Source organism: Corvus hawaiiensis, chromosome 5 (genome assembly GCF_020740725.1).
Source record: "Corvus hawaiiensis isolate bCorHaw1 chromosome 5, bCorHaw1.pri.cur, whole genome shotgun sequence".
Lineage (NCBI taxonomy): Eukaryota > Metazoa > Chordata > Aves > Passeriformes > Corvidae > Corvus > Corvus hawaiiensis.
Genome location: NC_063217.1, coordinates 39,054,496 through 39,080,826, shown reverse-complemented (window position 1 = coordinate 39,080,826; position 26,331 = coordinate 39,054,496). Strand labels below are relative to the sequence as shown.

Genomic DNA, 26,331 nt, shown 5'->3' with positions numbered 1-26,331 from the left:
CAATCCATTATATGGTAAGTCAATATAAAGTCAAAAGACCTCATTTACAAAATGGGAATCCTTACTGTAGTCACTTTCCAAACAAGGTACCTGACCAAAAGCATTTGCTATCAATTCTGCTAATTGACAGTTTCTTGAAACCTTTTATTTGGTTACCTGGAGGCAAGCTGAGGACAACCACCGTCACTGAGAAAATATTGACTTTTGTAGGATATCCTGTCTTTGTTCTGCAAATAGCGAATAGGCACAGAACACAGTTTATGTCATGGTGAGAAGAAAATGTTGTGATTAAGTCTGGAATCTGTGTTCTCTTAACCTTTCAGTACTCAGTTTTTACAGGTTAAAAGAAAAAATATAAAGCACTCTGTTAAAACACAGCAATAGGTCATGTTGTACTTTGTTAATCTGGCCAGCATTCTTCCATTACAGAATGAGAAGATGAATAAATACACAGGGCTTTACCAGACAGAAGCTTTAAATCTATTAATTCATCTTTATGTGCCTAGCTTCTGCACCATCCTCCTATTGAACAGAATAGTCAGTCTGTTAGGTCTCTGAGGACCAGCTTTTTACACGTGTGCTGGCAAGTGAATCCCATGCCTTCTTGTAAATTAGTAATAGGGAGAGACAGGGCAAGAAGAGCCACAGCAAATATCTATTAGGATTAGACGACCTTGTAGCTGCTCAATAAGAAGTGAAAACTCGTTGGTCAGAGTATGAATAGGTAGGACAAGGAGCTGTTTCTGAGCTGCCGAAGTGTGACATACTTCTTCAGAGTAGAGAGGATAGGGACAGGGAGATGATTTTGCTGGAGGTGTTTTCCAGTAATAAGCGTGGGACTGTCATCTTAACTCCATGTCTATTGGACTGTCCTAGGCTGCCTCCAGCTCACTCCCACCCACCTGCTCTCGTCTGCACCTGGTTTATCTAGATTCACAACATCACAGTCCTTTTCCACTTGAATGCTGGCAGGCCTCCGGGAGAGTCTTTATCTGGTACAGTACAAAGGCAAGCTCACACCTGCCAGTACAGCTCTTTCCTTGTGCATTCACAGGGTCTTCAGCAGTTGCCTCACTGAAGAGCCCATGTTTAGTCCCCCTCAAAGAACAACTATAAGGCAGCGCTACAGCAAATAAAGAAGCTGTGGGTACTTTGGTCACAACATGAAGCCAAAAGGAAAGAATAGATTTCTCATGCAAGGGTCTGACTCCACCATCACAGCACAGAGTCTTTGGTGATGCTCCCAGTGCCCATCTCTAGTCAGGAAAAGGGCTTGAGTTTCAGATGCAGCACAATCACCTGAGCAGTCTGGGGATTGTATCTTGCAACACTGTCCATAGTCTCCTGGACACTGCTAATTTACATGATCTACGATAATGTTTGCCTCCTTACAATATCATGGATTACCCTGAGAAGTGTCTGTAGCTACTGTCTGACAACTGAGAGCTGCCTGTTGAGATGAGCTTCTGTGCTGCAGTGATCTCCTCTCTGGAGGTGACGTCTTGGGTGATATTTTAGCTCCTGCATCAGTTTTACAAGGTCCCCAGTAATTTCCTACAGTTTTGTTGGTTTTTTTTTTTTTCACTGAAAAACATGTGAAGTCTTTCAGAGGCTTTCATTCCCTGCTTCTCTGCTGAGAAGAGATGGATTTTTTTCTGAAGTTATTTTCTGAAATTGGTGTAGAGTGGGAACATAGTTCTCAGTGGTGGTGTATCATATAACATTTGGCTAATGCTCTGGGGCTATTTCTGGTAACTGCAACAGGAGTTACAGTGTTGGGGTAGGTCTATTATATGTTCTAATGAAATAACTAGTAGTCTGATGCAGTCTACATGAATAACAGAGATTTGGATCCTTTCACCTCATTTGGGGCACATGTATTAAAGAATGAGCTTTGTGCTTAAGAGAGATTACATGGGGATTATGAAATGTAGAAACTGTAGTTGCAAAGAGCAGTTTTATTCGGCAGCAGATTACCGTCACTCTACTGCATGCTTATGAAAACTGGAGTTTCTAGTTAAAAACAGACTCCATTATTGTGTAAATATTAGCCAATGTAGAAATACAGCATTTCAGTCAAAAAAAAGTGGAAAAATAGTTATCGATTCATTTGAAATTCATATAATTTACATAGTGTCCTGAAGTTGTCTGCAGTCTCTTCAGAAATACCAAATTTAGAGAGGGCCCTGCACTTGGCCAGCTATCTGATGAATAAGATAAACCTATCCAGGTAGTGGATAACTGATGTATGAACGATGCAAATGTGCTATTCCATCCATGATGGGAAAAGAAATGTGTTAAGGCAGAGGTGTATCATATATAACTTTTTTCAACTGAACACACAAAACAACATAACATGCCCATAGACCCACAAATGAATGATGAAATTTATTCCACTCGTATCTTGGGAATTATGGATTTACCTGTTCTCTTGATGCTGTTCTGCAAAAAATCTGTTGCAGTCTATTGATTAGTTCATCCTGCACCAATCTGGGAGTAGTTAATTGTATGTCTGCATAATTAATATTGAATTATACAGATGGATGTGAGTGATCCTGCCCCAAAACAGGCAACTGAAAAAACCCACTAGAATCCTCTGATTTATTTTAAAATGTGAAGAATTTTAGGGCAAACAAAACAAAATCCAAGCAGTAAAACAAAACACAAATGGGAAAATGAAGCAAGAAGATAAATGTTCAATGGAATATTTTTATCCACAAAAGGAGATCATGCAGAGTAGACAATATTTAACCAAAAAGACAGCAGAAAAGAAATGCATTTCCACTAAACTCATAAAGAAGCTGCAGTCACCTAGACAGAACCATAAAAAGGACTAAAAATATCTTCCCTGATAAAAGGCATTCTAAGAGAGGACTAGGAAATATGTTTCATAGTTTTGTGATAATATATTTTGATATTGGGAGTGAAAATGTCATTGTTTTTAGGAATTTCCTTTTTCTTCACTTGAGTATGTTTATGGTAAAGCAAGTTAGTAATATACTTTGAAGATAAATCACCTCTGGATGTTTTCAGTGAGCAAAAATATTTTCCATCTTAAATCTTAAATTTCTCTCTATTTTTTTACTGCCTTTTCCTGAGGCTGTTTACTCTGCACATATTAGAGAGAAGGATAACAAGGCATTTTAAACAGCCAAGTTCTATGCTTCTCTCCTTAGAAGGGAGCTTCTTTTTCTGGCTAGTATTTTTTTTTTTTTTTGGAATTCTGTTTTCTGACTAAGGTGTTCACCAGCAGGAAGGAGTTAAACAATACCCAAACTCTGGAGCTCTCTGTCAATCAGGGCTAATCCTGAGGCAGAAGCAATAAGAGGCTTCAGAAAGAGGGAAGTCTTGCTGGAATTTATTTTGCTTCTCTGTATTTATCAATTGAGAATGACTGGGCCTGAATTGTTAATAAATACAAATGGTTTATTGTGTGGTAAAATCAAAACCTATGTGAAAGAAGGCAAATACATTTCAGAAGGGCCAGCTTCTGTGTCTTCAATGTGAGATCTCAAACTCTGTGGCTCCACAATAGGACAGGGTGGTAGTCTAAGAATGGCATTTGACACATAGCCAAGTAGTCCTGAAAATAATTTTTAAAATGGCAGATAAGGGAGACAAGGCTCTTTTTGATAACTCTGGTACTATTGTCATGCCTAAGGTCCTTATCCACATAGGAAAGGTTCTGGTTAGAGTAGATATAACAGGAATCTGTTCTCAAAATAGAAACTGGCTATAGAATGGCAAAATGATTTGATAGTGATGCTGAATTTCTACTCAATCAAAAGCAAGGTTTTACATGTATTCCTCATGCTATTCAAGGCTGCCTTTTCTTTTCTCGTTTTTGCCTTGTCTTCTGGTATGAAACAGCTTCTCATTACATGACTTGAGTGCCCTAAGTCTGCCACATTTATCATTTGCCGCCATACATTCTGATTTTGAATAAGAAATTAGTAACTTAGCTTCAGTTTACATTACTATCTTTGCCCAATTTACAGACTTACACATGATACATAAGTCAGCCTTTACTGTAAGAGTAAAATGACTCAGTTTGGGCCTGGGAGCCAGAGAGCTAAATATAGTACACAGCATTAGAGCTTGATACAGCTGGGGGGAAAAAATCCATTTGGGGACTTATAAAAGGTCAGTTTGGAACGGACTGTTTGGAACAGAGGTGCCTGGGGTGCAGAAACACTTGCCTTGACAACTAACTTCATTTTGTTCTCATTTGAGAAGTAGAACAGCAGAGCTGCTGGAGACAGAAGAAAGTATAGGAAGGTAAGACAGGGAGAGAAAAAAATGGACACAAAAGGTTTGAGCTGGTTATTCCAAAAACCAATGCAGGATGTAGGCTATTAAGTATCCATTTCTGTGGGAAAGTGATGGTGTGGCACTGCAAATATCTGGGGTACCAGCTCTGAGCTGTGCACCAGCTTTCCCTGGTTCCAGTCTTAGAGAGCACTGTCCTCACCTTTGTCCCTGTGGACACAGTACCCACCAACAGCTTTTAGTTTTGGAGTGCCTTTGTAGTACTGATGTACGGCAGTCTCTTCCAAATGATAAACATCTTATCATTGCAGTAAGTACCGGGACTGGCAGCAGTCTGTTTCAGCATGTTCAGGTGTGTAGCTCACTGGGACCAACTGTTTGGTGGCACTCTGCCTTCATGAAAAGTGTTCCAACAAACCTGTTGGAGGAGTTCAGCATGCTGGAAGGGAGCATCCTGAAAAGGTGTGTTCTATATAAAAAAGCCCAGGCATAGTGTATCAAACTGTTCCAGTTGCAAGACAGGGTCCCATTCTAAGACAATAAAATAGCATATGGCTCTGACCTTGTGTTCCATTTTTGTAATCAGCTTGCAACTGATCTACTTTTCATTGATATTTGTAAATAATTTGTGTCCCTCTCAGTTTATCTCAGCTAAAACTGGTGAATAAAAATGCTTCTGAAAATATTTGTCAAACTTAGAACACTCTTTTGAACAGCAGTGTTAAAACATGAAGTAGTTATAATTTTTCTGTTACGGGCTATGTTTTTCAGCCTAGAATAGGCAGCTGGCAAGAGCAAATCTTTCATGTGTGAAAGGGCAATTCCCTCCCTCCCCAGTCCATCAATGACTGACTTTGGTTACTAGCTGTGTAGCACCAGCAGAGCCAGGACAAGGTATTAGAGTGTCTGCTTCAACTGAGTCCTGCTGAAGACTGTTAGGGAGTGAAACAGCCCAACTGCTGTGGGACAGGAAACTCATTTCACCTCATCCTTTTAGGGTGGGTGAAGAAATGGGTGCAGGTATGGCAACCCACACTTCTCTTTTGTCTTGGTAGTAGGGTGCCTCTGGGAGAACAGATGTTGATTTCATTGGCCCCAAGTCTAAAAACAGCAGCAAGACTTTTTGCAATGCTCAGAGACATAGCTCAGAAAGGACACAGCAGGCAAAAAAGTCCTTTGGATTACAGATGGAAGTGCTGCCGTGATTCTAAAGGACACTACATACATGTGCAATCTAAGCTATTGGTAACAACAGTAATTCTATATTCTGAAAATGACATCAGCTCCCTTTCAGAACTTTATTAAAACTTCCTTTCCAGGCAAATAACTGTTTCTCCTGATTAAATTTCTGGAATTTTAGCTGATGCACAATGAGAGATATAATTTACTTCCATTTGAAGTGGAGACATGGCATACACTTACTAGGAAATCATAATCTTGTTGAATGTGTACAAACTCAGCAAAATTATGTGCAAATTCTTTATTGAAACAATGATCAATGTACAAGCTACATCACATTTCATTTTGCCACTTCAGCATGAACTGGTCTCTTTGTGGTTTACGGCTGTGAGCTATAAAATCATAACAGTTATTTAAATCAAAGTACAGTAACTGCTTCTCAAAAGAACACATTCATATTTGTCTTACATTTCTTGTAAAATGAAAAAGGATTTCATAATAAATGAAATATAACTTATGATACTTTAGTGCAAGCACTTCCTTTGCATCTAAGAAGCTTTCAGTTGTCCCACTAAATATGGCATACTTAAGAGGCCAACTCTTAAAATAGCATGCTGCCAAGATATCCCATTTGAAAATTCGACACTGTTAACACTTTCTAGAATTAGTTAATCTGACCAAACTGAAAGTCAGAAAGCCCTGGTTATATGTTACAGTACTTTTGTTAAAAGGTAACTGCAAATCAAGGAACTGACATAGTATGTACATTAGAATAAAACAGGCACTGATTAAAAAAAAATCAACATCTGCCCGTATATGCCATTTTGCAAGTTTTATGATTATACAGTAATTTTTTAAGCACAGGAGCATACTTCTGTGCCTTACCAAGTACCAATAAACCTGCACAAAAATGCTGGTCTATGGGTTCTTTTAAATTTTTTGTATGACAGACAAAAAATAACTGAAGGGTAGGTTTCATCACAAATATGCTCAAATCAGAGAACAAACAAGGATCAGCAGTAAACAAATGCTGCTCAAAAAGAAAATGTTGAGAAAATAGATAGTGAGTACTATGTTTAAATGGTCTGATTAATGTGGTCTTACATTTACAGAAAAAAAGAATAGTAAGTGTAAAATTCAAATCCAACACTGATTTCTTCTGCTGCAGAAATCTAGTCATCTTTCATGAAGTTTTGGCAAAAATGTTTGAAAATGGGGTAAATATATTGTGCAAATCTCTTTTCTTTATTAAGCCTGGCTTGGTGTTCCTTTGCTTTTAGAATGCAATTTCAGTTGGACTGGATTTTCCAGATTCTGAGTGTTTTAAGAACCATTAGTGTTTGGTGGTACAATAAATAGAAAAATGTAACAAAAGGTGTGCATAGTCCAACGATGGGAACAGATTAATGTCCCTGAAGTGCTTAAGGTGCATGAAAATACATAACAATGCAAACATTAATGTTTTCTTAGAGCCATTATTAATTTTATATTTGTTAATTGTGTTCTTGGACCATTTGCTAAGAAATACTGCAAGACACAATTGCATACTTCATAATAGCACATCCAGAAAGTTTGGAACAGGAAAGACAAGTTTGGGTCTTATTTCCCATCTGTCTTCCACAAAGGAAGTTCCTGAAAGTGTATAAAAAGCTTTAGGCTTAGAAGTGTCATATAATGGATGCATAAGATACTGAGCAGCATACACAAAACCACAAAAAACCACATAAACCAGAACCATTGGTTCGGTATAAAATCTGTATTTTCTTCAGCTACATTGCTGTTCAGTTTTATTCTGATAATAACACAAAGCTAAATGTTCAGACTGGTTGGAGCAGTCTGTGAACTCTCGGCTCTGAGTGACTCCAGCTCTAGAAAATTCAGGGTTCCCTCTGACCTTGCAACAGCAGGAATCCAGCACTCCATGTACTGCATGTATCTATTCCAAGTGCCTGTTGCTTATATGTGGTTTGCACTGTGCGTTTGTGTGTACTTCAAACGTGCCCTTTGTGGGCAACCTCTGGGGAAAAACATCATCTGTATCTTCAAGGAAGTTTACACAGTGATACTGAAGAAATCCATGGGGATTGTTTGCTCTCAAATGTTTCTCAATAAATAAATAATAAAGAGGCTGGAGGACAGCCTGAGAGAAGCGTCAGGGTCAGAACACCTTAGAAATACATGAAGGCGTCTGATCTCTATTGTAAAAACTTCATAGTTAAAAAAAATTAAAATTAAAATACTGTAGTTTAATAAATACTTTTATAACTTTAAAAAAAATTAAAGTGTAATTTAAAAGTTATTTTTATGCTTTCAAGGAGAACATCCTTGCTTATCTGTGCAATCTTAGTTGGGCACCAGGTAGGTAACTTCAGAATGCATGGGCATTGTTTGTAAATGCTGGACAGGCAGAAACATCAACATGCCTCTTCTCAGGAGGTTACAGTGAATTAAAGGAGTTTAGTGCAAGTTTCTTCTTTTGTTTCTGCCCTTGTCCTTTTTGTATGAGAAGCAAATTAAGTAACTTGAAAAACTGATGTGAAAACTAAACAGAAATGTCCTTTGGATTCATACAAGAAGTTAACAGTTTGCATCAATACTATTGTCAATCACACTGGTCAGAAGTGAGGTTCTTTATGGTATTCTCCTAATCTAACTTCAGTTCTACGTTTGTATTGCTTTGCTGGAACTCAAATATTTCCAGTCACATTCCTAAAGGGACTTTGCCCTTGCATGTTTCCTTTTGGGCATGTGCAAATGCATTTTGTATAGAAGCCTGCCACTAGTGAGCACAAAAAACCATGAGACATCTGAATGCTGCCATTTCTCACAAGTTGGTTGTCAGATCTGAAGGCCATTATTAAATTTTTTTAACAACCACAGAAAGCTAAATATGGAGCCTTCTCTGCATCACCTATGTAAGTCATGGGGTATTCCTGTATTACACTGCTAGTGAGGCTCTGCACTTTAACATGAGGAAGTTGGCGTAAGACCTCAGTTCATTATCAAAGGTTCTTTTATGTACCTGCAACATTGACTTTGTCTGGTCTTGATTACCTGTGCAGTTAATATAACTGATTGCCTCCAACAGACACCTTATGGAGATGTGACTGCTTCATTAAAATGTCCAGAGAGCCATCCATGCATCATCTCCCCACAGACCTAAGAGACTTCTTTTTCTACAAAATACTTGATTCCAGATTTATTTTAAGTATCTATACTTACACTAGAATCCTTCTTAAAAACTATAAAGTGATAGTTTGTTCATTAGTTCCAAACTAAATGTGTAAAGTAATTAAGTAATATGCTATTAACCCTATACAAACTCCTTCTAAGTGCTTTCTTTCCAGACTCACAGAGAAGATACTTTTTATTGTCTATTTGCAAGAGAAATTACCACTTCCCTTCCACTCCTGGCATTTCCTGGCAGAAATGTTGATCCTTTTTAACGCCACAATTGCTGTGATCATTAAAGCTTTACTGGGGTAGAGTCAAATGTACTCAAGCAGTGAACATCCTACACATAGGAGGTTCCCAAAATATCAACACAATTATATCGCATTAACAGTTTGTGTGACTGTCTTTGTAATTTTATAGGACACTTGATCATATATTTTTTTCCAGTTTGGATACAACACTCTCAAACTGATGCTTATATATGAATTTAGGCTTGATCTTCAGAATATATGAATTTGCTCAAAATTAAGAAGCCAAATAAAAGGGTATTTTGCCATTTCAGCCTTGTCATCAACTGGCATTTGCAGGACTGTTACGGAACGTGCATACCTTCTCGTAAGGTAGTACATAGTTACTGCTTCCAAATTACTTCAAAACAAGACATCTTGCATATTTGCAGCTGTTTGCCATATAAACTTCTGGCAACATAGAAAATGCTAAAAAAAACCCCTGCAGAGCTGTTGGACTGCAACTTTCTGTAAGATATTTGTGGGCTTTCCCATCTGTAATATACACCTCAAACTTGTTTCTCCATGCAAAGCAAACAATTGTTGGCATCTTCATTCCATGAAAAAGGGAAAACTATTTCCCATGTGGCTAAGCAGTGTGGTCTCAAATGAAATAGAAACATTTTAACTTTCTTTAATAGCCCTCTAAATCACAATGCAGCTGAGCAAACAGGCTTTGTAAATGGGATCTATTAGGATTTTATTTGGCTACTGGAGTGCTGCCTCTTGGGCAATATTTCAAATTCACAAGTTAATATTTGCAAAAATGCAATAGATGGAAATAACGAGAGTGAAGGAGAAAAATAGAAACCAGTTTTATGTTTAGTAAGTTCAAGTGTCCTACATCAAAGACTACCGGTGACTAGGAGGCCACTACAGGTGACTCCGACCTAGAAAATGCTGAGGTAAATGTTTCTTGGAAATATTCCTAATCAAAAAGAGCAATTAATATTAATGTAATAGCAATTACTCTGCCATACATCATGGTAAACTAAACTGAGAAGAAAGTGCCAAATAATCCACTTACATGCTTTTGCTATGATAGTCTCCAGGTAAGGCTTAGCGGCAAGTACAATATGTATTTTTAAAAGAGCTCCACCTGATTTTCCTGCTATGCATAGATTCAGGAGTAACTATCATACATGGCTTTCATATATAACGCATGTATTTTTGTCATTTGCCAGTGCTGGGTCATCAGAACTGAGTTCAGCAGAAGGCTCAGGAGGGGGCTCTGCAGGAAGTGCTGGTGTTTGAGGAGGGTCTTCTTCCTTGGTGTCCAACTGCATGCTTTCCTGTGACTGACCATCTATGCAGTCCTTTTTGGACAATGGGTGAACTGACACTTTTATTGCAATCTGTTGAGGTGGCTCATGCAGTGACGATGCATCTGAGTCAGCTGTGGGAGATTCACTGCGCGTCAAAGCATTTGGGATCATATAAAGCTCATCTGTTTCAGTGGTTTCCTGGCCTTCTGCTGTCTGCCGTACAAAATTCTGTCCTTGCTCCTCCAGACCGACAACCTCCATAATTTCTTCCATTATAGTCCTGCAGTTCATGATGAGAGGTGGCAAAGGTACACTCCGAGCAAGCTCTTCAATATAGCGAGCAAATTCCATGGTCTTGAACTGGGTTACTTTGGCAAGCTCGAGCGTTTTGGCTGATGTGATAATTGGGATACGCTTTGCAATCTCAAAGGCCTTCTGAAGTTTCTCTGCCCCTTCTGTTCTGAAGAATTCATTGATTGCTTTCTCGGTTTTCTTCAGATGACTGCTCATCATACATAAGCGAGTAATGTTCAGTATCATAACAATGGTAAAAGCTACAAGACAGACAATCATGTAATAGATTCCCATATCTCCAGAGGTAAAAACAACCCTCAGCGTCACAGTATTGTTAACACTGCCGTACATATTAGATGCAACACACGTGTATTTACCTCTGTCTTCAAATGACACGCGGGTAATGTTTAGTAGCCCATTGTCAAGAAACCACCATTTTCCTGTTGGAGAGGAAACAGAGTAACTTAGAAGTATTTTGTCACATGATCAGCATAGTCTTAAACATCAGCTTTGTCAAACTGGCTTCAGGTTTTGGAAGAAGGAAGTAATGCTCACAAGAAGACAAAGAATTTACCATCATAAAGGCCTGAGATCCTAGCTGTGTTACTATCAAATTCCTGACATCAACTGTGGATAGTCAGAGCATGCCCTAAAACAGTCTCATAAAAAATACTAATATGCATGACATATATCTCAATCTTGTGGTCAGTTAAGTTAGAAAGATAGGACTACTTACCCCAGAGAGCCTCCGAAACACAGGTCACACTTCCTCAAAGAACAGGATCGATGGGATTGTGCAGCAGAAAAACCTACTAAACCCTCCTTGTTTTGTTCCCTGACAATGAATGCATTTGCGTACAACTGGGTTATTTTTGGTGTTTCGTTACAGTATCTCATATAATTCTGTTAATGTAAACTTTAAAAACCCTAACATTTCAGATACCATATACTACATTGCCTGCCCTCTGAGGTGTTGAGAAACTGATTTTGAAGTATGATATTAAAGAGAGGGAAGTAGGATAGGAGGAGTAAGAAAGATGGGAAGGAGAAGAGCCATGACAGGGAACACCTTGTGTTTGTCACCTCTACAAACTACGACAGAACTTGTTTTACCTTTAAAAGTAAATTCTGTCAATGTAATATAATTGATAACTTTGTCCGCTGCATGGACATATACATTTCACGTACATGAACACTTCATATTCTTTGAACCTAGCACAGCAGAACAGTTTAGGTATGAAACTGCATTTAAAACAACATGTTAAAAAGCCATCACTCCTGTCACTGCTAAAGTGATTCAAGATTCACCTAGTTACTGTATTTGCCACTATATACTGGTAATGAATGAAGATTTTTAGTTCCTCAAGTGAACTTCATTTTTATTCAAATACCACTACACTATTTAAGAGCTGAGGACGTATATTTTTTCTTCATTTGGTGTGACATGACTTCTTAAATTGCAACTTTGCTATAAAAAACATAAGTCAAATCCAACAGGAAAGCCTGGTGTCAATTCTTTCCTTTATGTAAACCCACTCCTGGAAGTGTTCACACAGTAGAGAACAGCCAGAAAGTGGAGTGTCTCTGTGCCTTCTGAACACTTCCTCCAGGGAGATATCCCACAGAAGATTTCCTTTTGAAGCAGTAACAAAGGCTGATATAAGCCAACAAGATCAGCTAGTACATACTACTGCTCAGAGGAAGACTCAACTGTTTTCAATCTCTGTAACACAATCCCAAGCCATTCCAGACAGGTATTTGCTGAATGTAGTGCTGGAATTTCAATAACCTTCCACAGAAAGGAATGTCAGGTGTTCACCTGTCTTTACCATCAAAGAAGTTTTTTTTTCCTTAAACTTAACCTAACCAGCTGCTATTTAAGTCTATTAAGGCAGCTGAAAAAGACACAGAACCTGTGATCAGAGAATTAAACCTGTGAAAAATGCCTGTGCAGTTGTGTAAATCACAAGGCAGGATTGCTGTCCTGCCACAGATTGGTGTATCCCTCGCTTCTACATTTATTTTATCTTTTTCACAGAATTATTAAAAAGATTATTCTATTTCTTTCCCTGTATTTCTTTTAAAGAAACTGTGGGCAATTCCGAAACTCATTAGTCAAAAACCCCTCTAAATCAGAGTAGTTATGGGCTTTTACAATGTTCAAAGTTTTTCTAATTAAACATGGCTTACCCAAATTTTTTACATTATCCCCAGTAGAAGCCTGTGTAGAAAGTATTCCCACAAGATCCCTGCCTCAGTTCATGTGTACAGACGTGCTCTTAATTACATCTTTTTATCCTCTTACTTAGAAGTTTTAACTTAACTAAACCACTATTTTTTACCCTAGCATAATTCTTGAAAACACCTGAATCATTTTGCTTGAAATTAAAAAATGCAGAATAAATAAAAGCTCAGTTTAAATCAGACCTTCACATAAAAAAAAATCACCCCAATCTGCTAAAGTTAGGCAAATTCAGAAGAAAACTCCTTTACAGAGGAAACGTTAGCATCTGTAACAGATGACACTACGTCCTCCACCTCCAGCATAATAAAAAATACAGAGTATTCACTGCTCAGTACTTCTTTGAATTGCAATGCTGGTCCTTTTTGCAAAGTAGGTTTCTATTAATTGTGAAACAACAAGACACCTTGTGATGTAACCTGGCTCCAGCTCTTATAAATGGCATAACGGCATTGAACTGTGACTCAGTTACTGGGTCTATGCCAGTGGATCCTGACAGCCATATTAAGCTAAATGAGAAAACAATGACTAGAGAAGGTATCATTGCTGGGTTTTGATAACAATTCAATGCCATACTTAACATCACAAAGAAAGGTCTCAAGCTAGGAAACATTTCTTACAGAAAGACAGTTTCTTAAAGGAGGTATTGCACTGTTGAAATTCTAAGTTAAAGTGATGTTGTTTTAATACTACATCTGCAATTTTTACTAATTTGGTCAAAGTTTTCGCTCACCTACCTAAATGTCTGTTTTAGCCAGCTCTCTCAGCTGACTACACAAAGACCTAAATTTAGATGCCTAACTAGAGGGGAAATTTTCTGTTAGTGAACCTTAGCAAAACACTCCAGCATACTAATTGCTGTATGTTGCCACAACCACACAAATCATGTTCGAAAGTCTGCTTAGTAGCTCAAGTAGGTCCTTTCTCTAGCTTTACATGCTGTAATGTAAAACATAACCAGTTATGCAGTAAGCTCTTACAGATACACACTGCTCTTTCACATCAAGCTGGGTCAATCGTTACTCCTGTCACAGCAGAGTTCTCTGTCAGGTCAGCCATTAGTTAGGCACGCTATCTTACAGCTAAGAGTTTATTTCATCATGCTGTGAACAAAGCAGTCACTATGGAAGGATTACATGAGAAAAACACCTTTCATATACCCACACTCCGCTCAAACACTCCTTAGAAGTATAACTAGGATTATCGCCCAAACCTTCCATTTAAGGAAAATCAGCCCACATGTAATTAAGGTCTCTGGCAAATGGCACTGAAGAGTCTTAACTAAAGCCAGGAAGGCTCAAATTTGGCCTGTCCTTCTGACTGCTGCCCTATATAGGTTTTCCACTTGGTTGTTCAGGGCACCTCCTGCTTCTCACACTGCCATGGCACTGCACATAAAGACAGAAGGCTTATCAGGGAGTTAGCTGTGTTGAGTTCACGCCAACAAACTATTCTCATATGTCATGAGAATCCTCCTTTGTGCTGGGAAACAGCTTTTTAATCTTTTTTTGGTGCCAAAGAACAAAGGAGGACAGAATGAGAAACAGGAACAGACCCGAAGTCTTCCAATGAAAATAAGCCTGTCTACACCTTCTTTTAACTGCTTCAGCTTCTTGCTATGTGTTGCTATAAATAACACATAAAAAGTTACTGTTTTCTTCCAAGGTGCACATAAAAAATTTATAACTGCCACCAGGCTTTCATTTATCTTCACACAGGAAAATACCACAGCCAGGCCATTAAATTCAGGTTATTTGTCAACTTGCTGAAATCAAAAGTGTCTCTGGACAGGCTACATCAGTGCTATCACTAAGATCTTACCTTTATTCTCCTCCTCTTGGAGCAGGCGGCCATTGGAATTGTACCATCTGTAATGTGGACTGGGACTTCCTTGGACATTGCAGTCGATCAAGGCACTTCTGCCCTCCTTGACTATGATGTGGTCGATGCGGGAGATCACCACAGGCACAGCCCCTGTGTGTGTGTCAGTGCGGTTGAAAGTGCTGTTACTGACATCCTCAGCAGTGGTCAAAGCTGCTAATAAGATGACAAGGCGTGTGGTAGGCAGAAAGTACAAAAAGCGGTGGCTGTTCAGTATGTCCATTTTCCTTCAGTGGGGTACACGACTGGCTGGGAACTGGTTCTGTTGAATGCGGTCCTTGAGTTGAGCAGGTCACAGAAGAGTTCTACTTTGATCTGTACAATTTTATGCTTAAAATATCCTATAAAATAAATAAATAAGTAGAGTGAGATGGCATATATAAACAATCCATTAGATGTGCTCTTTTAAAATAGTGACACATCCATTAATGCATTTCACAATCATCAGTGCAGTGTCTTGTCTGAATGCTAATGTTATCACAGTCCTTATCCTTACTGGAAAAAGATGCATACATTTTCCTGACAATGGTGTTGTTCAGAGTGACAGGCATAGCAGAAGGCTTTTATCACCTAGACACTTAGCAGGTACAGTTTTATGCCAAAAGTTAAACAGATTTTTTTTTCTTTTTTTTTTAAATTTTTCTTAAACATTTGCAAAATCAACAGGAAAAACAGACAGCATGTTAAAAACTGTCACTACCAGTTTGGTGCTGCAACTCTTCCACGTGCATGGTGAAACATAGTGTAAGAAAGAACAATTCCAGGATGGGTTTTTGGATATAATGTTGGAATCCTTGATATACACAATTTTTCCCAAACACATACAGCAAAACATCTCAGACCATTCACTTTTCTTCAGCTACTGCTGTCTGAGATAAAACATGGAAGAATATTCTTAAAAGAGGGTATTACATGCTTGATAAAGTAATTTCAGTGTTGTTATTTTTAGAGCAGATTCGTAAAGAAGAGTACTTGCTAGTGACATAATTATTGTTAATGTTCCTTTGAGATACAAATGAAGGTAGGACTTTTCTGTTCCTTATGTGGCATTAAGCATTTTGCCTGCGTACTTTTTGCACACTCTCCCTACAGTATTTTCCCTCAACTAATCATCCACAATGAGGCCTTTCTAAAGCAGTGATTTCAGTTTCTGGACAGAGGCAGGGGGTTACAAATGGCTCTCTATTGGCCTCATTATGCTGCCAGTGAACACAATTGGCATTCAGTACTGAGTGAGGGCATAATGTTGGCCTCAAAATGAGCACCTTGGAAAATTTCACTCAAGAGTCTAAAAGCCACAAATCACGTTTAAATCACAGAGTATCCAACCCTATATTGGTTTTACTCAAAGTGTTTCTAAGGTAAATAACTGAAATTTAGTGAAACTTTTAGTTAGAGGAATCTATCTGGAACCCAAATATAGGAAACTGTCTAACAAACTTTCCCCAAATGAACATTTCCATTTCAAAACTATTTATATTTTCTTAAATATACATTTGACCCATGGTAACTCATCTGCCTTAGCATATAAAATAACTGGACAAGATAATTTCCCTAGATCAGTTCCATATATAAAGGAACCACTAAAATAAAAAGAAACAAACAAAAAAATTCCCTTCCTTATCTTCTGTATTCAAAAAGGAAAGAAAGCAACATTACTGTCTTTCACTGGTAATATTTTACTTAGGTTGTTTTCTTAGGCATCCTCTCTTCTCTGTAAAGCAATGAACTTGTTTTCATACCAAGAGATACTGCTGTTACTGAAAAAGCAAATTAATTCTTCCATTTTACAGGATGAATCATTACTAGAAATGAAAACCTATGTTTTTTTAGATAAACTGCAGGCATGATGCAGAGGTCTGTCCCAGCTTCAAGCCTGTCCTTGTTTTTTCTCTGCTTTTATAATTACCGACTGTGGAAGTATTTCTCTCGAAGACACAGAATAATTTTAAACTTTAAATTAATATTCAAATCTCATTTGTCATATAAAGCTATATAAACAATGACTTCAGAAATCTATTTCCAATTATACAAAGCATGTAGAGGCTGTGCTTTTGAAGATCTGTATAGGTACACTCCGTCTGAGTCAGCAGTTTGGAAAAAAACCCTTCAGTTCTGCCTATTCACTTCAGTAACTATTTACATCTCATTTCTACTACTCCATTAACCTTGGAGACTGCCATTCTTCATGATTACAGATATTCATTCTATAAAATGTTTCTGTACAGTGTCATAGATCTGCATTGCGCCATACAGAAAAGCCAAAATCACACTTCCTGGCAAAGGAGCAGGAACAGAGACTGGCTGGATTAAGACAATGGGAAGGGAAAAAGAACAACATAAATTGATTAAGCTTTGTGTTCTAATTACTGCCAGTGGCTTGTTATTACTGTATTTGGGTCTATCATATATTTTTATAGCAGAAAAAAAAGTAGCAATCAAAAAAAGGTGTTTATTGTGGAGAGCAGTTTGCATTCCAGAAGGAAATGAAATAGCATCTCCCCAGTGGGTGAACAGAAGACCTGTAAGGAAGGGACCAGCAGTGTATTAGGAAGTTCGAGGTAGCTGATGGCCCACTGATTCCCCACAGCACAGGGGTGTGGGCAGAGGTTTGGAAGCTCTGTGACGGCTGTAAGGCGTTGCCTGTTCTGTATGTTTACCTGTTCTGAACGCAGAGCATATGAAAGCAGAAACTGTACCTTTGTGTAGTGATAGCAAATGTGACTGGTCCACTGTATGGCCAAAGGGTCGATTACTTGTCTGAAGCTAACAGTGACTCCCTCATTCTGGCACAGAATTGAACCATAAATAGCTGCAGTAAATGTTAAAATAGAGATGAGTAATTTACATCTATCTACTCTGTAAGATTCTTACCTACTCCTTCTTACTCCTGGGAATGTACTTTCTCATGTATGTTCCTGGAATGTAGACTATTAAGAAAACACTAAATACCTCTCTAGATACATTTGTATTAGAAATAAATACAGTTTGATGGCTAATGTGAGGAATAATCAGGCAGTAGGTTTAAAGCAGAATGTTTGGAAATGAAGGTTGCTGCTTTCATATGCCATCCAGGGAAGTGCCTGAGTATGTTTGAGGAGACAGGGAGAGATCTCTCTGAAGAACAGTGTTTTAGGATGCAAATGTTCCCAGGGCAACTAGGAAGCAGTAGGCAATCTTTCCTTTGGTGTGCATCCTCTCCAATGTTATCAGGGAACAAAAGAGATGGAAGAAACCAAAGAAGGCTTTCTTTGCCCCAGCTGATACAAGAAAGTTACAGGGTGGCCATGCTGGGACCTGCATGTCCAGGACCCTCTGCAAACCTGCTGGGCATGACAAAAATGCTAGAGTCAGGTTAGGAAAGCAGGAAGAAGCAGAGAGAGAACTGAAAGGATAGAAAATGTAGTCACACCAGACGCTGATGCAAAGGAAGATTTGCTGAGAGTTCCTGTCCTCCTGCTTTGCCATAGGCACAAGATTGCCTGAGGATATCAGGGAACACAGATCTAGAAGCCAGTTGCTTTGCTAAACATAAGTGATGTAACAAGTTATGGTTTAATCACACAACTAAATGGGGAAAAGACTGAGACAAAAATAGGACTGCTAGTGATGTCTGGCAAAGCAGCAAGAGAATCCAGAGCAATGGAGAAGTGGGTACAGTGCTGTCGCCCAGGATCTTGGCCACGAGAGGCAGCAATTAGCTGTGACCCATGATAAACCTGATGAAGGCAGCCAAAATTGTAACCTTTTAATATGACCTAAGTCAGAGAAAGCTGCATTGACCAGACTAAAACAAAGATTCCTGTAATAACTACTTGAGACTAACACAGTACTCTAAAGGAGGACACCTGCAATCCTGAGACTCGCTTTGTAGGAACAGATTGAGTCTCTTGATGCATTTTTGCCATTAAAAAGTCACTATAAACAAAAAGCTAATTCCCCAAAGCACACGAGCTACCTGTAAAATACTTACAGAAAATAAAACTCTATATAATTCATGTGGTAACACATACTTTTTTTTTTAACTTCTAAATTTGTGGTGCATGAATTGGAAAAAGAACATTCCTGTCTATTCCGAGCTATGTTTTCCATCCAAAGCAGTGGGATAGGGACAGGCTTACCTCCAAAAATGGAATGAAATGAATGAAATCTCCTCCAGCACCTAGAACATATATATAGGAAACTCTCCTGCTGTATTGTATCTGGAGCAAGATTTACCACTCAACAATGCGTGCCAGTGGTCCATAGATTAAATAGTTCTGTTTTTAAATTCCCCAACCCAAATGGTATAAATTGAAAATATTAAAGTAACAGATTTACTGCTTGTGAGATTAGCTCCCAAGGAAAAGACTTGCTCCACATGAGAACACATGACAAGCTTTTCCTCTAAGTGACATGACAGCCAGCTCTAGCATGCTCTCTATGCATTTCTATCCAGAGAAATCCCCTGGAATGTGCTCCAGAAAAAGCAGAGCTACAGTGTGATAGTTTTACTCCTAATTAATGTGAAACACGGACAAAAGCTACAGCTACAACTTCTCTGTCCAAAATCAGACATCAGTCTAAACAGAAGACACAGCTATGACTGACTAGGAACATTAATCAGAGACATGTTCTGACTGACCATTTATTTTTTCATGTCATTTAGTTTTTCATGTTCCTTCCCATACTATTGCCACCAAAGAAAATGACTATGGGTGTGGGGTCATGGTTTTAAGTGCCACATTTGTGCAGAACAACATGATAGCAGAGCACAAAAGAACAGAAAAGGAGAGCAATGATGCATACCTTTTACTGGCTCACTCACATCTGTAAGACTGGCCTGTTCTTGTTCTTGGAATAATGTGTAATCCTATTAACTGCGAGGTTATTCAATTCAGAAGTGAAGCACAAGAAGCCAGCTTATTGCGTAATGAATAAATTGTGCTCCTATAGCTTCAACATCCCAATGCCATCTTCCTTGGCTTGTAAGTGACCAAGAAAATTAAATGATTTTCATTCTAGTTCTCACTTGTCTAAAGTAAGTATAAAGGCTGATGCTACAAGAGAAAATTAAGCCTAGTTTTTTATTATTCAAGAACTGCTTGCAACTTTTCCTAGTTTCCATAGGCAATGTCTTTAAAGAGTGGGCAAAAGTAAAAGGTAACAGGTGTTAGTGAAACAGGAATGCAAATGAAGGAACCTATGCCCCACAGGTGAGAAGCTCACTGCCAGTTCATAGGCTTATGAGTGAGAACCATCTACTGAAAAGGTCTAATTATTAGGGTGCAGACGTGCAGATGAAAAGAAATGTCACTCTTTTACAACTAGCAGAAAATTTCTGACTTATTTTTCTACTAATTTGACAGTTAATAAAATATTAATGCTTGTTTCCGGAAGAGCTGCTCTGTTCATTCTCCTGGAGAGGAGGATTTCAGTCCTTCATAACTTCATGGCTTTCTGTTTCCCTGGCTATGTTGAAAAGGTGACCTGCTGGTGATGTTTGTAAGATGAAAAGCTTCCTTCTGCACATCTAGATTGGGGATTCCCAGCTGGGCAGCAGCCCTCAGCTATATGCTTATTTAGTCTCTTCAGCTGCCTTCAGCTGCCTGGGAACTTGAGGAAACCTCTCAACAGGGCTGAGCCCTGGCCATGTGTGCTCAGCCACCTGGTGTCACTTGCTACCTTCAGCCACCTGATGGGACGATATAGAGAAGACAGACATGGGCTCCTCTCAGAGATGTGCTGTGAAAGGACATGAGACAAGGCACACAAGCTGTAACAACAGAAATTATCATTATTTATGAAAAACTTTTAAGCAGGAGGTCAGCTAAGCCCTGCAATAAGTCGTCCAGATGGGCTATGGAATCCCTCTTCTTTGAGAAGTTCAAAACTTGACTGAGCTGGTATACACTGGCCCTGCTTTGAGCAGGCTGTTGGATCAGATGACCCCCAGAGGCCCCCCTCAACCAAAAGAAACTCTAATACTCCAGAAACACAAATACAAGAATTGCCTTGGGGAAGTCAATGTGAAAAAATATATCTGATCTTAAAAATTACTATATGGGTTGCTGGGAAATTGTCTTCATGATCCCTTCATAATTTGTTGAGTAGCAGCATTTTAGAATGATAAGACAGGCTAAGAGTGTTGACTACAGCCTGGAAAAAATAGTATTTGGCCTTCTGCACTGTACTTGCGTGATAAGTAAGTAGAACAGTACATCTCCTCCTCAGCATAAAAAGACGACTTATTTCCAGCCAAGGTAACTCTGAGCATCTTTGTTGCCCTCCTCTGGACTTGCTTCACCCCCTCCACATCTTTCTGATGAGGACCCCAGACCTGCAGGCAGTACTCCAGGTGGGGTCTCACAAGGGTAGAGTAGAGGGGGAGAATCATCTCCCTCAAGGTGATTGTCTCAATTTCTTGACACAGGATAAAATAAGGGCTGGGAATCTATGAAGATTCAAGAGAAATTGTATATAATTTACAAGCACAGATTCATAGATTATGACAGCCTGTGATAAACTTGGGGACTTAACTTCTATGTATGCATTGTCCTCTGAGTGTATGACCCTGGGCAGTGAACAGGAATGGATGTCAGTATGGCAACCTGGAGACCTTTTCTAGCACTCCTGTCTTAAAAAAAATTAAAACAAAGAAGCCTATAAATTAAAATTAATCGTACATTTTGCAGGCATTGGTAAGTTCTTACAGGCAAACATTTGTCAATCTGTTTTGTAAGGTGATAAATGATAAATAACAAAAGAAAGAAAATGGAAAAATCAAGGACTGTAGCTTATTCTACCATTAATGGCAGAACCTGAGCAAAACTTACTCATTATCAGTTTTTGTCTTCTAAAATTGTCTTGGTCTGAATACACACAACACTGTAGTGGGTAACAAAGGAAAGAAGTATTGTAAAGATACAATTGTCTTAGTTTCAGGGTTCCATAGTGTAACAATAGACTGCAGCAAGAAAGCAGCAAGCAATGAGGTGATTACATATTTTAGATGTGTAATTGAAAATTAATGTTATATCCATATTTTTCATTTAGGGAAATGAAAATGCCTTTCTGTTCAGCAGTGGTACAATGAAAGAGTTTTCATGTTGCCTTTATCAGTGTGTAAATGTTTCAGATTGCTTTTACTGTAAATTTCTCCTCAGTTTTGTTCCTCTTTATCCTACTTCATGTCTCAATATTGCAAAACTAGCAATCACATGGCATCCTAGAGCTTCACTTTAAATATCTGAATGGACCCATTGATTTAACCATGTCTTTGGTCTGATGTGCACTCTCCTGATGTCAATGCACACTCAGAGATGCTAATCCATTAACCTAAAAAAGAATGAATGAAGACTGTCGGTGGGTAATTATTGGAGAGGTTATTTAAAAGTACCTTAAGAATGCCAAATCTCTGGAAAATCCCCTTTTGATGCCACAGCTCCTGTAATTCCAGCATCTCTGCTGTATTAAATCAACTTTTTGCAAAATACACTGAAGCAACAAAAGCACTCAGGCACCTTAGATGCTTAACTTCTCATTAAAAAGTAGTAATTCAGATGTCCACATTTATATGGACTGAGAAATCTGAGTTTTCTTTCTATGTGGTATTTTAATGACTGCAGCAGAAGCAAAGTTCTATATTTAGTGGAGAAGCATGCTGTTTTTCATCAAGGCAGGTACTGTTGGGAAAATGTCCTACTGAGTTGTAGGCTACCCAGATCATGAAGAAAATTCAACACTATCGATAGTGGAGATTTTTCAAGGCCCATCTTATGTCTGATTATGTATAAGTGCTTTGAAGAATTTTATTCTTAAACATAAAAGCTGTGTTTATATAGCTTAACTAGATTTGCTCAGTGTTTGTATTTATTAGGAGGCTGTACAATTACCATTCAGTATAGTTTTGTATACAAAGCTCTTATTCCAGAAACATTTGTATGGCTTTAAGAGTCCCTTGCTTAACTCCTTGCAAACTTTCAGCATAGCTGCTGGTTTGCTGTTGCAGTAAATGCAGATAGATCAATGCTTAAAAGTTCCCTCTGTTGAGAAAGGAGGAACAATGAAGATGCACAGAGAATCCCTCCCACACTTCCATGTATATCTGAGCTCTTCCTGGCCTCACCAAGATCTACATATCTTTCATTTTCTTTATGCACCTTGTATCTTTTATTTATTCCAGCACTCTGTAAGCATTATTCTGCCAACAGTTTAAATAACCAAAGTCAGCAAATGCAACAGATCTCATATGCTCTTGGCAAGGCTTATGAGACTCTGCTAAGAACATAGCAGTGTAGAACGTCACCCAGTTCACTTTATTCCACTTCCTCCTTTGAGCTCTGCTTGTCAAACCTAACCATTCCTTAAGCACATCTAGTGGTTTTCTTTTTCCAAAGGAAGAAGGAAAAATCCAGATGTAAAACATTTAAATAAGACACGAAATTAAAAATTAAGTTTTGCTTAAACAAAGATATGAAGGACTTTGCAGGCTAAAAATTCTATTTAAAGTCTAAATTTTGAACAACTGAATGTTTTCAGTGCACTGATATAGCTTTTATTATGCTATTTTAACAAAAGGCTCCCATATTATTTGGAACACAAAAGAAAAAAGAATAGGAGAAAACATATTTAAGTATGACTAATTCTTCTCTATCCCTATGGAACTGTAAGATGGATATAATTTTTAATGATTGGCTTTCATGTTTATTGGTTGCTGGGATACAGGGGAAAGAGGTTACATGTGGATGGCATGATTAGGACAGGATTAACCTTGTCAGAGGGGGAATTTAAAGGAATCTAACTGCTCATGACTGATTGCAATCAGGTTAAAAGTGTCTGCACCTCTTTCCTCCACAAGTAACAAAGGGGGAAAAAGTTTGCCCTGCACCACACAGCACCCTAAGTCTTGCTTGTACCCAAACGTGATCAATTCAGCCCTCTCCAAACATGACTGTATATTGTCATGTATATGCAATAATTTAGCTGAAGACACTCAAGAGTTTACTCAAGAACCTCTATAATTTCAGACTTGTGTGCCAGTTAAGTCGACGTCACATTGAAAAGTGCAACTTTAAAGGCACATACCTTTCTCAGCATCCAGTATTGTGTGTGAACCACACGGTCACACACATAGGACTGGGAATCACACACACGTGTGCAGCTGCAGTGCCCTGGCCCCTGTGTGACTTAAAAATATCAGCAACAATCTTTTCTTGGAATAAAACGCTCGGTGTGGCAGACCCATGTCAATTAAATATTAGGTCTGGGCTAGCTAGGTTATTCTTAATCCAATTCCTCCACATATAGTGGCCCTTTTCCAAAATAAAGTTATTTACACACATCTGTACAGAGGTTGTTATTTCTGATAAATGCTCTAAAATCCTGCTATGGATGATTTTAATCACAGTAACTGGTGAAAGTAATAACCTCTCAATTGTCTTGGAAATGATGTTTCTAAAGTGGGTCTGTATATAGGCAGAAAATGCCACTGTTTTAATCGTCAAAACGAAATAAAAAAATTAAGGATACCGAGAGACATTTGCAAAAGCCCACAAGTCTGCATGAATGGATGGCAGCTCAGAATTGCAGGAATGAAAAATTCCAGGAACTATCCAAGACCCTGGACTTACACCAGTCTTCTAGTGACATATTAATACAATCCAGGACATCTCAAAGTAGTATCATAGGCATCTGTGCCTGCAAAAACTTCTAGTAAAGGTGCAATTTGCTGACAGAGAAAGAAGACCCTGCTAGCAGAGCTTGGTTCAGGTTGCTTTAGCTCCTGGCAAGCTCACTCTCCCTGCTGTAAATTGCATCCACATCTCACTGGTGCCTTACACTGGGCAAGAAGCTTAAACCATAAAAGAAATGCCAGTCCCACATTCCAAACTTTGTAGACAAGAACTGAAATGGAGATTGATTTTGTTCCATTTAAATAATTTCCCAGAAGCCCTATCATTGTGTCACAAAGGTAACCCTCTGTTGCCCGGGTTTGGGTTTTGTTCCCCTGGTTAAAGCAATGAATGCACTTTAGCAGGTTCTGTGCCAACTCCATCCTCCTCCTCCACATTCGTGCAGGACCTGCCTAATTGCAGGGAGGCAAAGGGGACAGGGCAGGAAGGCAACTGGAGTTGTATGATATGGATCACTTCAGAATTCACTACCACACTCCCACCATGTGCTAAATGTTTTAAGAGTAACTGATTTTCTCTCTAAACTTTATGAACTTTCAGGACGGGAAATATGCATTGGACACAAAACATATTTTTTTGTTTGTTGAAGATGTTCTGCTGTTTGTCCAGGCCTCTGAAAACTCCAAATTCTTCAGAAAAAAATGGGTGCACAATGTGCACTCTAGCTGTGTAAGATGCAGTCAACATCATCTGACGTTGATATGCTGCAGTCTGAATTAGATGGATTTCTAATAAAAAAGGATTTCTACTACAGCAACCACAAGTATATCAATGGTGCTGTTGCTAACTGTACATGCTAAACCAGACAAAGGATTCCTGTCATGCAAAACATCATCTCCACTGAAAAAAGATCTGCCGTATTTTGTCCTACTGCAGTGAAAAGAGGAACTCTTTCTTAATATAATGTCTCTAAAGAACTAAAATACTACCTTTCCCCCCCTTAACTCCTTTGTGTTCTTCCCTTTGAAATAATTTCACAGCTCTTCAGACACATATGTACCAAATGAGGTTGCATTTAGGATTTTGCCACAGTTGGTACTTTTATTTCCCCAAGTGGGTTTATCAGGGTAGCTCCATTTGAGATGCTTCAATTTAACAAATGAAAGAGGGCTGTTAGGAAGTGTAGTCTCTTACAAGACTCTCCAGACAAATGCACTAGAAAAGTGCCTGCTCAGTAGCAGTCTCTGTTCTCTTAAGCTCCCTTGTCCGATACTGCTCGAATTGGCCCTGTTAAGAAACAGGATTCAAAAGATTATTGCAAGACCACTCTGAAGTGTTAGATTCTAGTTCCCTCAGGACACTTATGAAATTGAGTTTTATCTTACAAGGCTATCCTGTGAAGTAAATGGGTAATTAAAGCAAAGTATCAGGAGGCATCCTTTATTTTAAATTTAAGGCAGCACAAGTTAACCTCTCTTAGAAGTCAGCTCCATCGAAGAGGTCTTTGCACTGAGGTGTCACCTCCCATTCGCCTTCCCAGGACGGGACAGCAGCGAGCATCCTGCGGGCAGGAGCCAGAAGGCTCCAGTAAAGCCTTAGGCTCGTTAGGGTTTTTTTGCCTAACGAAACCCACTTTCCTTCAAGCCCCGGTGCTGATATGAAATAATCTCCTGAACTTTCATGCTGAACACAGCATTACTGGGCTCCCACTGAGCGGGGAGATACCGCGCTCCACGCCAGGCTGGCCGCGAGCGACAGCCGCCGCGGGAGAAGCGCCGTGCCGGGCTGGTCGGGCTGCAGCGCTCCCCCGGCACGGCCACCGGACCCTGCTGCGGCCCTCCAGGCTCCCCCGGGGCCGCCGGCGGGACAGCACGCCCGGGCTCAGCGCGGAGCTCTGCGGCCACCGCGCCGGCTCGCAGGTCGCCGGCAGCCGCGGCAGGTGCCGGCGGCGCGGGCGGTGGAGGCAGCGGCGGGCAGCGCCTCCCCGGGACTGCCGCTCGCCCGCCCACCAGGGAACCGCGGCCCGCGCCCCCCGCGCCGCTCACCTGCCCGCCCGCTGCTGCCGCTCACCCGCTGCTGCTGCCACTGCCGCTGTGCTGCCGCCGCTGCTGCCGCCGCCCCGCGGC

The 26,331-nt window shown here is 39.4% G+C and overlaps 1 protein-coding gene across 3 annotated transcripts; it reads right to left on the bottom strand.

Annotated features, from left to right (window-relative positions):
* Positions 1–5,734: 5,734 nt before the first annotated feature.
* Positions 5,735–26,304, bottom strand: MFAP3L (microfibril associated protein 3 like). 3 transcript variants are annotated; one of them, XM_048305386.1, is made up of 4 exons: positions 26,251–26,304; positions 14,532–14,932; positions 10,846–10,908; positions 5,735–10,728 (listed from the first exon to the last, which is right to left on the bottom strand). In XM_048305386.1, the coding sequence occupies exons 2-4, from the start codon at positions 14,812–14,814 to the stop codon at positions 10,046–10,048; spliced, it is 1,029 nt and encodes a 342-aa protein (XP_048161343.1). In that variant the 5' UTR covers positions 14,815–14,932; positions 26,251–26,304; the 3' UTR covers positions 5,735–10,045. The 3 variants fall into 3 exon arrangements, with proteins under 3 accessions (XP_048161343.1, XP_048161341.1, XP_048161342.1); XM_048305384.1 differs by having other exon boundaries at positions 5,735–10,908; XM_048305385.1 differs by having other exon boundaries at positions 5,735–10,908; positions 26,276–26,298.
* Between the last annotated feature and the right edge of the window lie 27 nt (positions 26,305–26,331).

Excerpts from the sequence above, each read along its gene's own strand:
- MFAP3L (XM_048305384.1), bottom strand. The coding sequence starts at position 14,814 with ATGGACATACTGAACAGCCACCGCTTTTTGTACTTTCTGCCTACCACA. Across the intron at positions 10,909-14,531 it reads CCAAGAGGAGGAGAATAAAG|GAAAATGGTGGTTTCTTGAC; the intron begins GTAAGATCTTAG and ends CCTCTCCAACAG.